The 13,601-nt window shown below is 40.7% G+C and overlaps 1 protein-coding gene across 1 annotated transcript in view; it reads right to left on the bottom strand.

The window, feature by feature from the left end:
- The window catches only part of DYM (dymeclin), a 241,462-nt gene that overhangs the window by 110,485 nt on the left and 117,376 nt on the right, over positions 1 to 13,601 (bottom strand). The window contains exons 14-15 of the mRNA XM_006763643.2: positions 13,398 to 13,511; positions 12,340 to 12,434 (exon numbers count right to left, since the gene is read on the bottom strand). Coding sequence (XP_006763706.1) covers positions 12,340 to 12,434; positions 13,398 to 13,511 — 209 coding nt within the window. The remainder of the gene's footprint in view (positions 1 to 12,339; positions 12,435 to 13,397; positions 13,512 to 13,601) is intronic.

Below are 13,601 nucleotides of genomic sequence, written 5' to 3'. Positions count from 1 at the left end.
GCTGAAGCTTGTGCTGCTGGCAGTGCCAGTAGCAGAGGTGTGATGGGGCATCGCCTTCCCCTGATCGCAGGGTCGCCTCCCACCCCTGAGGGCTCCCGGACTGTGAGAGGGGGCAGGCCGGGCTGAGGGACCTCCCGTCCAGTGCATGAATTTTCATGCACCAGGCCTCTAGTATATGCATATGTGCAAACAACTTATCTGTCTAAATACATGGCTTTATCAATTTTATTAAGTGAGTTCAATGACTTTCTGAAGCCATCATGTTATATAAATAGCTCTCAATACAGGTGATACATATGCATGCACACATGTGCACACACACACATACATATATACATGAAAAGGCTTATAAAACTCTATATATGCTATAGACCAGGGGTGGGCAAACTTTTTGACTCGAGGGCCACAATGGACCGGAGGGCCGGAACAAAAGCATGGATGGAGTGTTTGTGTGAACTAATATAAATTCAAAGTAAACATCATTACATAAAAGGGTACGGTCTTTTTTTTTTTTTTTTTAGTTTTACTCATTTCAAACGGGCCGGATCCGGCCCGCGGGCTGTAGTTTGCCCACGGCTGCTATAGACTATTCTTATTGAAACATATACACATGTATCTGAATAGAAAGTCACCTGGAAGTATATATACTACGATATTACTCAAAAAATTACTTGAAGTGGGCACTATGGTTGTCTTTAAGCTTGTATATATTTTCTGTAATGAATCTGTGCTGCTTTGGTTTTTAATGAAATCATTTCTGCATAATCATTTACTCTACAAATTTTTTAAATATATTTATTGATTTCAGAGAGGAAAGAAGAGCGAGATAGAAACAACAATGATGAGAGAGAATCCTTGATTGGCTGCCTCCTGCAAACCCCCTACTGGGATCGAGGCTGCAACCCAGGCATATGCCCTTGACTGGAATCGAACCTGTGACTTTTCAGTCCATAGGCCAACACTCTATCAACTGAGCCAAATCGGCTAGGTCTACAAATATTTTTTGTACCAGGCATTGCTATAGGTACTTGGGACACATTTGTGAATGATACAAAGATCCCTGACCCTTTGGTGCTCACATGATCTTCAAAGAGAAACATATGCAGTACAGTGGAAATTCTTGCTTTCCTCTCACCCCATAACCATCTGTATCACTTTTTGTGTGTTTCTTTCCATAGTTTTACATGTAAATAAGGACAAATGCAAATATATATTTATCCCCTTACTTACACTACTCAGATATAAAACATACTGTTCTGTGCCTTGCTGTTTTCATGTAAGTATCTTGAAAAGCCTTCTATCCCTTGCTCTTTTTTTATAGCTGCACCCTGTCCATTGTATGTATATCATGTTTATTTAAATAAGTCTATCAATAGATACTCGAGTTGTTTCTAATGACTATTTGCTATTATTAACAAACACTGCCAAAATAAATCTGCACACTGTCATTTTGCACAAATGCAGGCATGACTTTTGGGTCATGGATTTAAAATGTGGATAGATATTGCCACATTGTTCTTTAAGGACGTGTACCAATCTACACGCCCACAGGCAAAGTCTGAGCGTCTCTATTTCCACATAACCATATGTAACACACAGACGGATTTTTCTAATCTGATAGGAGGGGAAATGGTATCTCAGTGTAGTTTTACATTGTATTTTTCATATTAGAGTGAAATTGAACATTTTAAAATACATTTAAGGGCTACTTGATACCCTTTATGTCACTTTAGAAATTCTGAACTTTGTGAACACATTTTTAGGCAAATTGGTTACTACCTTCGGGGTGTTTACAGGCAGCTATGGGCCTGGCTTGAATTCAGTTAGGTATTATTTTTTCTTCTTTTGAATAAATGCCAGGAAAGTGGATAATCAGGATTAAACTATGGGGACAAAACAGAGTCTTATCAGTTCCCCTAAGCCTAGCACCGGGCCTGGTGCACCTTAGGTATACAATACAATGTTTGCTTAAAAACAAAAAAAAAGGGGCACCCGAAAGATGTTTTCTTTGGAAGTTTATAGTGCAACAGCACCCCCAAGGGGAGCTTCAGCTAAAGCTCCCCCCACCCCAATCAAATTTCCTCCAGCCAGATCTCTAAGCCATGGCACATTCATTAGTCAGAGCGAAGACAGCGTGATTGCTGTATAAATGCCACTTGCAAACGGTCTCCAAGCTCTGCCTTCCAAATGGAACGCTGCCCCTAACCTCTCTTGTATAGAACTGGGGATGCCGTTGTCAGGGTGGACACTGGGTCAGTCACACTGCCACAGGGTAACACAGCCCTACATTTTCTCAGCCCAAAGACAAGACCTGGCCAGTATCAACCACTCAGTGACCAGCAAGTGCAGCAACACAGGCATTCGCAGGGCAGAACTCTGTCCACTTGTTACAGGTAAAGACACCGTTATTGGGAAGTGGGCATTTCCTTCTGAACAAAAGAAACTGAATACAGACAGGAGTCATGAAAGAGAACTTTTATGTCACATGTAAATTAAACACAAGAAAGACAGCATTTGAACAGATTCAGCTGGATTTTCTATTTTGAATAGAAATCTAGGTGTTTATCTTAAGCCTAGAATTTTAGAATGAAAGTATTGTCCATACAGGGTAATAACTTCTGACACAACTTAGCAGTCTTTGATAGTCTTGTGGCAACTAGTACCCAAAGATGGCTACAAACGAACCAAGCCTCCCGTGTACCACATTTCCTTTTGTGGTCCCTTTCTCTTGAATCTGGGCTGGTCCTGTGACCTGATTTTGACCAATAAAATGTGGTAAAAGCAATGGCCTGGGATGGCTGAGCTAGGTCATAAGAAACAGTTTCTGTCACTCTTGGATGTCCTTCTTGGGAGCATCCCTCATGGGGACTCAACTGACAGCTGGTATCAACTGTCATGAGGCTGGTCACACAGGACATCGACCCCGCTGCTGTCTGACTGCGAGCATGTGAGAGACCTCCAGTGGCTACCACTAAGGTAAGCAATCAATCCACAGCACCGTGAGAGATCATTATAAATCGCTGCTTTAAGCCACTAAGTTTTGGGGTGGCCTGTCACACAGCAATAGACAACCAGAACAAATTTGTTTTATAGCCACACCCAGGCAAGACGAGCAATAAACTTCTAAGACAATTTAGTAACATGCCCAGCTTATGACTTTAAAAGATAAAGACCATGTGCTCTTATAGGGAGTAAACATTATTTATATATTCTATATATCCCCTTTCTCTTCCAACCCCTGATAATTATGTTCTCAATAAATATTTATTAAATGGAAGCATGAATAATACAAACATACCTGACTATTGATTATATTGATGGAAGGAAGTAAGGGTATAATTAATTCAGAAATAGTAGCTATTTAAAAGTATATACCCAATCCCCTAACCAGGCATTACAGCAGTGATAATGATTCTAATCTCAGGGACCAGTTAGACTCTTAAAAAAAATTGAGGAGCCCAAAGAACTTTTTAATATATGGATTAAAACTATAAACATTGTCTATAGTAGAAATAAAACTGAGAAAATCTAAAATACTTCTTAATTCATTTAAACATACTAATGAACATCACATGTTAACATAAGTAATACTTAATGAGAAATAACTCCTTTCCAAAACAAAACTAAATATGTCAGACAAGTAGCATTATTTTCTGTTTCTGCAATCTTTATACTGTCTGGCTTAACAGAAAACAGATCCTCAGTCCTTCTTAAGTCAATCTTGTTTTAGTTGAAGGACATGAGGAAAATGTAGCCCCAACAATATATATACTTAGAAAAGGAAGTGTTTTAATGCCCTTTACAGAAAATTGTAGATCTTCTTTGACAGTAGAAAAAAACTCAAGTGCTAGTTTCTTAGTTAAAATGTGGAACTGGAAACCCTCTTTCAGTCTGTTGCATTAAGATCCTTTGGTCTAGTTTGTGCTTTGTATGAATCTTTTCACCCATGCCTAATTTTGTAACTTCGTGCTTTAGTCACTTGAAAAATATTGGTTTGCTGAATTAAGAGTTATAAAGATCTTCCAAATGTTGACATACTTGCATTGGTCACCATACACGATCCAAAATATCCCACACTTAGTAATGTCTTTATCAATCTCATCGCAAAAGTCTTCAATTATTGGGAAGACATCAAACTCATGGTGCCAATACACATTTTTTTAAAATTCTAATTTGCTTATAAGTTCCAATTTTACCATTGGCAACTAACACTAGTTGTTGTTTTCTTTGAAGTGATACGTTCATGTTATTTTCAAGAAAATGTCTGCCAAGTCTCGATAACCACAGACTGTCATGCCACTCTTTCTTTACATAAAATGGTACTCCAAAAAAGGGGCTAGTCCAGCCCACAGCTCAACTGCACACGTGCTTTTTCTCAAGACAATCACTGTAGTTTAAGATGTAGTGGCAGTGCTTTCTATGAACTTCCAGTTTTATCACACAAAATATTAAAGGTTAAGATTTATTATAACTAATCATTTTCACTATTTCATCAAGAATATCTTTTTTTTTTTCCCATCAAGAACATTCTTAAACCAAAGTGGCTTTTTTCACTGCAGAAAATGGTTGCAGAAAATACAGTTCGGCGCCATGGCCTTGATTTATGCTAAGGGACCAGCAATTTTACCCCAACTTTGCTTTTACAACACTGTTGCAAATGTCAGCACATGAAAATGACATATGTCTTATTATAAAAGTAGCTTAAACCCCATGGAACCTCTGTGGTCTGAGGAGCGCACATAGAGAACCTTGCATTGGTGAGATCCAAGAAGACTGAAAACTCTACTCAGTGGACACTCCACTCGCTTGTAACTGAGAATTTGAGTTTAAAGTGGCTGGCATCTGTTTATCTTTGTCACCATTTATCAATGTCAGGTCTGCCATAAGGAGAAGACTTAAGAGGATACTCCTATTTTATAAAAGAAGGATCTGAGGCATATTAAATGAATAAACACGCTACATGCTTGGAACACTCATTAACATTTTTGATATGGAGTATTTATTTACCTACCTTTTCAGCAGCTACCTTTCCCCACTACCCTTTTCTCTCTCCTCAGGGAGTGTTCTCTCTTCCCTTGTTTGTCCCTGTCCCTGGTACATCTGATTCCGTGTATATTTACATTGGACAAGTGAATCATTTCAAATCTCTTTACCTTTCTGTTTACTCCCAGTTCTCCTGTGACCACACCTTTGTTTGTCTTGGGAAAGGTGCCTTGTACAGAGACGTGGAGCAAGCACAATGCATCAGGAAGGTAACACCTTTATTCAAGTCACTTCATTCTCTTCTCTGGCCTCAGCATTTGATAACATATCAGGTATCACAATTCTGTAAAACTGGCGGGGGTGGGGCGCCCACGCCTCTTCTCTCTTTTGTTCTGGAAAGAACTGCACACAGGAGCTGGGAGACAGCGCACTTGACTGGTCCCATGACAAGTCTAGGTTTCAGTATTTCCACATGTACAATGTGCACACTTGCCTTTGATGTTCCTTAAGGTCCTTCCAAACCTATCATTTAATGATTTGTGTTTAAAACGAAAATATCCTGGTTACGTCAACGCCACTCAGAAACACACGTTCAGGCTGCATCAACGACCGTGACACCTGAGCAGGAGATGCGTTATGCCACGTGGACAGAGCCGTGACGCCTCCTCCGATACCTAATCCAGCGCATTAGCAAGTGGGACAGAGGCCGAGAGCAGTATCACCCTGCTACCCAAACGACAGAGGCACAGGTTTTCTAACTGGCACCAGAAACGCACTAGGCAGAGACAATTCCCCACAGGTCTTCCGTGTTTCTGCATGTCCTGGGAGCAGAGGCACTCACAGCGTTATGTTCTAAACTCTCTGTTCATGAACGCTGCTAAACAGACGTAGAAAGCAGAGACAGTGTCTCCCTCTAGAGCAGAGGGCAGTTTGCTCTCAAATACAGTTAAGATGCTTCAATGCAAAACAAAGGTTGGGCAGATTTGCTTAAAGTTATTATGTGAGTGGGGTTCCCTAAGCTCAGGGTTTCTCTCCTGTAATGCAACCCACTGCACCTGCAGGTGCCAACTCGCCCTGACCACACTGCCCCGTGGGCCCGAGAAACTGCAGGAGAAAATGATGACACCCTGGCTCCTGCTGCTGCTGTGAGTAATAACTGTCCTTCGTCTCTGACCCAGAAATCTTGGGGCTCTACCAGGATCCACAAAACTGTGGGCGTCTAATGTGACAGCCTGAGAGTAGGGGAAAGTCTCAAGCTATTGAGAAGGAATGGAGGCTTAATCATTCCTGTCTATCTCGATAGTTAGACATTTTCCATTGGAAACTTCAACTTTCATCTGGGAGTCTTAGATATGACCTTAATACAATTTCTTAAGAAAAAGTTAAACTAAAAAGCAAGTCATGTCAGGTTTTTCTGAAAAATGCAGCTACCTTCAAAGTACCACTGACTGTAGGAAGTGAAGGAAGCCAGATTTTTAAGGCAAAACATCCCTCCTTCCTTTCTTGGCTCCTGCTATGCCAAGATCAAACAAGGACCAGCCACGACCAAAGGGAAACTGGAACTTCCTTCTGCCTGTGCATCCAGCAAGAACAAGTTAATGCTATCTTGCAAAAGTAAATCGCATACATCTGATTGAAGTACCTAATTGCAAAGCCAGTTTAAAATAAGTATTGACACTGCAAAACCCTTGCTCCGTGGTTGAGCACTGACCCATGAACCAGGAGGTCACGGTTCAATTCCCATTCAGGGCACCTGCCCGGGTTGCGGGCTCGATCCCCAGTGGCGGGGCGTGCAGGAGGCAGTTGATCAATGATTCTCTCTCATTATTGAGGTTTCTCTTTCTCTCTCCTTTCCTCTCTGAAATCAATAAAAAATATATTTAAAAACAACAACAACAAAACAAATGGTCTTTCTGTGATTCCATGGGCCATTCTAAAAGATCGATATTTGTCCAAAACAGAGGCACCACCACCCAGAGAGGAACAAACACCTGTGTTTTGTAGTCCTCAGGAAAACGCTGGGTGAACAGCGTGTATCATTCCCGTGCAGAACAGAACAGGGCAGCGCACAGGAACCGCCAGCCTGGGGCGAGACAGGGCAAGTGCACAGCACGGAACCTGGTTAAAATCTAAGAGCATGTCTTCACCACTGGTGGCTGTTCATGCGAGAACAGGTGAATGCATAAGTCATGGAATGAATAATTTTTAAATTCTTAAATTACATAATTGGATTTTACAAAAAACCATACTATGCTTATAAAAAGTTTCATTCAAAATCTATGTTTTATATTATTTTATTCTTGAGGTTTGAAAAACCAGGAAGCTTTCAATAACATCTTACATTGACATTAAATTCTCTAGCTTAAAAAAGCATCAGGTATCTGCAGAAGGTGGCCAGAGGCGAATCAGCTTACGTGAAGTCTCAGAACTAAGCTTAAAATCCCAGATGCCAGCCCATCTTCTAAGAATAAGTCACTACGCATTTATTAGCGGTCTACTGTGACCCTAAATGGTTTTCCTCACTGGTTAGTGCATCAGCCCTCAGACTGAAGGGTCTTGGGTTCGATTCCAGTCAAGGGCACCTATCTTGGTTGCAGGCTCAATCTCGGGAGGCAACCAATAGAGAGGATGTGTCTCTCTCACACATCAGTGTTTCTCTCTCTGTGTCTCTCCTTTTCCCTTCCACTCTCTCTAAAAATCAATGGAAAAAATATCCTAGGGTGAGGATTAACAACAACAAAAATGTCTATTGGGTGTCTGATAGCTAATCTGTCTGTAAAGCAATGCAAAGAATTATATAAGACAAGTCTTTTATCTCCAGTAATTACTATATTGCTTAAACAATAAGACTTGAACCTTCAGGCCAGGCCAGTGTGCCACAAAGTCAAGATTCTGAAGTTCTCTCTCCTCCACACCAGCCGCTGACAGAAGCAGGTCGCCACAGCTATGTTTTCTAACATGTGACTTTCTCCTTTCCTGATCTGCTCCCCTGCTCCTGACCCAGGAACTAGCCCTGGGCCGGAATGAGAGACTGAGGGCTGATTGTTACAAAGAGATGAACAGGGCCCCTGGGTTCTTTCTCTTTCTAATATGAAGAGGAAAGTATGAAGTGACTGTGCTAGCAGCAGCTGGGTCTAAAGTTAGAACGTCTAGGAGCTGGGGGTGGGTGGAGTGGGACAGAGTGGGGACTTGACCATTGCAGATTCAAGATAAAACAGAATAGAGAGGATGAAACTGGCGGGGAAAACCCTACAGAAAGAGAGGTGATACCAGGAACTGGCTCAGCTTTTTTCTAATTCCAGACCACATTTGTCCAGATGCAGGAGTGCAGCTGTGCAGAGCAGGGAACTGTACCCACGCAGTAAGGACAGAGCAGTGAGTAGAAATAGTAATTGAAGATGAAGAGCACTCTAAGCCTAAGGCAAGGTTCCTCCGCCTCAGCACTAGTGACATTTTGGGCTAGACAGCTATTTGTTGTCCTGTGTATTCTAAGATGTTTAGCAACATCCCTGGCCTCTACCCACTAGATGTCAGTAGCAACCTCCTCCCCTGCTGTAGCAATAACAACAGAAACAATACATAAAAAAGTGCTCCAGACACTGCCAATGCCCCCTGGGGACAAAATCACCCACAGTGGAGAGCTTCTGCTCTCAGGAGGTTGACTTTAAACCTGCCAGCAACGGGAAGGCATTTAATGATTTTAAGCACAGGGAGCAGTAAGATCAGACATGTTTTTCAAAAGAATGCAGCAATACGGAGGTCGACTGTGGAGGGACAAGAAGGAAGGCAGAAGCACCAGCAGACAAATGACAGTTTGGTGACCATCATGAACACGTGAACCAAGACAGCAAGAGTGGAGATAGAAAAGAGAGTATTAAAGCAAATTACAATGGTAGAGTTAGACAGGATTCCAGGGCACAATTGGACATAGCGTTTGAGGGGAAGGGAGAAATGGTAGGAAATTACTTGGTTTCTGGTTTGGCAATTTAGGTGGCTGCAGTGAGGGTCATTACTTAGGATAGGAAATTTAAAAGGAAGAACGTGTTTAAAAAATAAGTGTAGTTTTAAACAGAATAAAAGTCTGAGTTAAGTGTTGGATATCCAGACAATGAGGTTAGTAGATTTAGGGTTCAGCTAGCCAACAGTTACAGTACGCGCTATGTGTCAGGCCCTTTACAAGTATTAACTCACTTAATCCTCACCATATCCACTGAGATAAGATAGTAACTGCTATCACCAACCTTACAGATGGGGAAACTGCTGCCTGGAGAAGGCAAGGAACTTCTCTAAGATTCCACAGCTAGCAGGTTTTGGAGCTGGCATCCAAACTCAAGTCTGTGCTCTGAACCACTATACTCTACTGCCTGCCTCCGGAGACAGAGAGAAAGATCAGGATTATTTTATACAAGTGCATAGAGATGAAGCTATAGGCATATATGTGAACTCCCAGGAAAAATGAGCAGAGAGAAAACAACAATTTAGGATGAAAGATTAAAGAAAGTATCTGTTAAGCCAAATGTGAGGGAGGAGCTAGAGGAAGGAGCCAGAGGAGAAGTCTTAAGGGCAGAGAGTAATGATATCCTTGTAACCCACGCAATCCCTTACACACAGTCTACTTTTTATAAATGTTTTTACTTGAATTAATAAGCCTCGTCCCAAATAATATCAAATATCCATGCTTATAGTGTATTCTGAATCTTCATAGATGAGCAAAACCTAAAGCATGTTTGTGATTTTTCTAGAATACCAAATTTGTAGAAGACATGTTGTCATTAAATATAAAACAGTAGCTTAGACACCATCTGAAATCATTCCTTACATTTATATCCAGCTAAAAAGGTTTTTGAAAGCTTTATTCACATCCTATTTTCTCAGCAATGAAGCATGTTACTGTTTTGCATTTTGGTAAAGATCACATGAAATATTGGCTCTTCTAAGTGTTGCAACTGGCAGATACAAAACTGTACAGTCGCTTCCTGAAAGAGGATTTAGAAAATGTCTATGGAAATTGATGCCTTCTCACTTGAAGGAGTCACTAGAGCATCTGGTGAATTGGTTTGCACTGCTATGATAAATCTGTGCATTAAACAGTGTTTGTTATGCATCCGTTCCGTATCATACTTTACAGTTCTGTACCCTAAGCACAAACATTTAGTACAGAATGAGTTTCCTCACGATGCAAAAAAGCTGGGCCCCATTTCCAATTCGAGACAAGTGTTTTCTAAGAAATAAATCTTGATTTCCAAGCCCAAATTCAAAATGCTTTCCAAAGTTTAATATACAAATCATGTGGGGATTCTGTGAGAATGAAGATCTGATTCAGGGTGTGAAGCTGGTGGACATGCTTTTCTAACAGGAAATCACCGTCCTGGGTGATGCGGATGCTCTGGTCCTCACTCTGCACCGCTGCGGCCCCTGGACCAGCGCTGGTAGCACAGGGCACGGCACAGAACTGCACGCCCCTCTGTGCCACACAGGGCATGCTAACATCATCTCTGCTGCAAATGATGACTCTAGACGTTTACATTAAATTATTTCTTTTAAATCATTTACGATTCATTCATTCACATTTTTTATTCTGTTGCCTTCTTTCCTCTCTATTGCTTTCATTATCCTAAGCTGTGATCTGACGGTGAAGGCCTCAGCTGGTTCTTTGAGGTTTCTCTCCTATAATCCCTGTATAGGCTGAATGGGGCAGGTTATTGTCTAAATATGAACCATGCTCTCCCCCGCACACCTCTTGTTTTGGTTTGGTTTGCTGTGGTTGATGCTTTCCTCTCTCAGGCCATCTCTCTCTGTTTACTTTGCCTAATTTCTCAGTGAGATGTGATCTCACTACTCCCTGAACAACCAACCATTCACCACAGGAACTTTTCTTTCATTTTAACGTTTATGACAGTCTGTTGTATATAATATACGTTGGTGCTTGTCATATCTCCACTACTCAAGTACTAGCTACCCGTGGGCAGGAAATTTTATAACGAAATACAACTCCATTAAAATTAAGTCAAAGCTCTACTCCTTACTGATGCTAAACGTGATCAAAATATTCCCAAATCACAAATCTAAATTAGGGCTTTTATTTCTCCAAAATGATGGGTTTTCCACTTTAGTCATCCCACATAGAAAACTGGGCACAGTGCTTTATTTGCATTTTTTCCAACTCTTATACCTAGAAAATTTTTATTTAATCTTGCTTCATATATTTTATAAGAATTTAAGTTCTAAACCAGCTCATCTGGCGTTTTCATACTGAACAGGCCAAACGTCCACATTCTAGCCCCTGCATCTGTGAGTATGTTACTTTACATGGCAAAGGGGCTTGCAGTGATGATTCAGTTAAGGACCTTGAGATGGTAGATTATCCTGGGTTATTTGGGTAGGGCCTAGGCAATAACAAGAATCCTCAAAGTGGAAGAGGAGATGTGAGGGGATGTGAGGAGGACTCAACAACCTACTGTTGGGGCCTTGCAGATGGCGGAAGGGGTCATGAGCCAAGGAATGTGGGCAGCTTCTAGCACCTGGAAAGGGCGAGGGAACATTCTCCTCTAGAGCAACCAGAAAGGGTTGCAGCCCTACTGACACCCTGATTTAGCCCAGTGAACCCGTGTTGAACTGCTAATACAGAATGATATAACAAATTTGTGTTGTTTTAAGTCACTACTTTGTGGCAGCAATAGGAAAATAATATGCTATCAAAAGAAACTATATGGTATAAAAACTATACGGTATACCAATATGCTATAAAAAGAATTCTACAGGACACACACAGGTAACTCCTCAGAAGGGAGGTGTGATGCTCTACAAAAAGCTCAACAAAGATGTTCATTAAAATGCAGTTTGCATTACCAAGAAATATGCCTCTGTCTCTTAAAGAGCTAGTTTAGCCTTAGCCGGTTTGGCTCAGTGGATAGAGCATCGTCCTGTGGACTGAAGGGTCCCGGGTTCGATTCCGGTCAAGTGCACATCCCCGGGTTGCAGGCTCCTTACCTAGTAGGGGGTGTGAAGGAGGCAGCCGATCAATGATTCTCTCTCATCATTGATGTTTCTATCTCTCTCTCCCTTTCCCTTCCTCTCTGAAATCAATAAAAAAATATATATTTTTTTAAAAGCTAATATACAAAGCTTAAAACCAGATTTATAAAATGGTTGAAAGTAAATACAATTAACTTTGATTGAAAAGTTAGGTTAGTAACAGAGAAGAACAAGGTATTTTCAACCAAACAGGTGATAAAAATGAAGTGTGATGATTTGATACTCTTACAGGTAACATTTTAAAAGGAAACATCATCCTATCCTTTTCCATAGGACAGCCAGAAAATAAAAATCAGGATTTCTTTTAAAGCTCATATTTACCTGATGATCCTCTGGGCAGCATACTGATGGAGGGAACGGAACTGGGCTGACATATTTGCTAAAGCTGCCAAACAATTTGTGTGAAGGTACTTGTCCTGTCAGAAAACAGCAAGTTGAAAACATTCATCAAGTCTTCTCTGTGTTGTAAGCAAGGCTAATTAGAAGCAAATGTAAACTTGATTTTCATTGATTGTTGAAAGCTCAGGTCCACAATCCCTTTTCCCTAATTCCAAAAACCGATAAAGCACTGAAAGTTCAAAGTGTTTTCACCACGCATTTGGAAGCAACATCTGGCAAAGAGTATAGGCTATTTGTGGTCCTCATTACCCTGCCCTGGTGAATACTGGAGTATTCTGCTGCAGAAACATTAATGTTTAATTACAGTGTGCTGCTCCAGAACCTAATGGCTACATATAGTAAGCATCTGCTCTATAATTATCTTTCTAAAATCAAAACATTCTCCATTCTAACACACATCTGGCTCCTAGCATTTCAGATAGAAGATTCTGAACATGTACCTACGTTAGCCCACAGAGGAAATAATTGAAAACAGGTCAGTAAACTTGACCATGTCTCTGAGTTATGAATTCTGTACATGGCTTCTCTATTGACCGGGACTGAAATTTGCCCCCAGGTACTGCAAGTACAATCCAGTGGAAATTTTCTCTTTACTCTTTAAAAGTGTTCTTTCTTCTATTTTCCCCCCAACTGAATTCATTTTTGTTCTACTTATATCTTCTTAGTTTGCTGTTGTTTTTAAAAGGCAAATAGTTTTATCAGTCCAGCAAAGATGTACAGCATCTTTTATTTAAATGTGTTCCACTGCTTGTTTTTGATTTCATGTAAAATGTCTCTAATCATGCAGTCTATTAAATATTAAGAAACAGATACTACATATAGTACCTTGAGATCATGTAATACAGTGACTATAAGCTGATCTGTATTTTTCTACTGTGCTTCATGAGAACATTGGCACTCTCAAAATTGAGAGTGCTTTCAACTATAGTCTTAATCGCACCATATACATACAGATAATAGAGCAGCTCTGGAATACTTACTCTTGTCCTTGTCATGTTGTACTGAATGGTTCTTATTACGACCAGTATTAGGAGACTCCCCAGTGAAATTTCTGTTAAAACCCGTTCTGAATACCAAGTAATATTTTTTAATATCTGTAATGGGGAAGAAAAGTTTAAGTTAACCTGACTGACTTAGGAAAAAAGGACTGTCCATGTCTATATAATTTCGGATAAGCCGTGGCT

The sequence above is a fragment of the Myotis davidii genome, unplaced genomic scaffold, assembly GCF_000327345.1.
Source record: "Myotis davidii unplaced genomic scaffold, ASM32734v1 scaffold378, whole genome shotgun sequence".
In the NCBI taxonomy this organism is placed as follows: Eukaryota; Metazoa; Chordata; class Mammalia; order Chiroptera; family Vespertilionidae; genus Myotis; species Myotis davidii.
The sequence above is the reverse complement of the archived record's forward strand: the minus strand, read 5'-3'. Positions and strand labels throughout refer to the sequence as shown.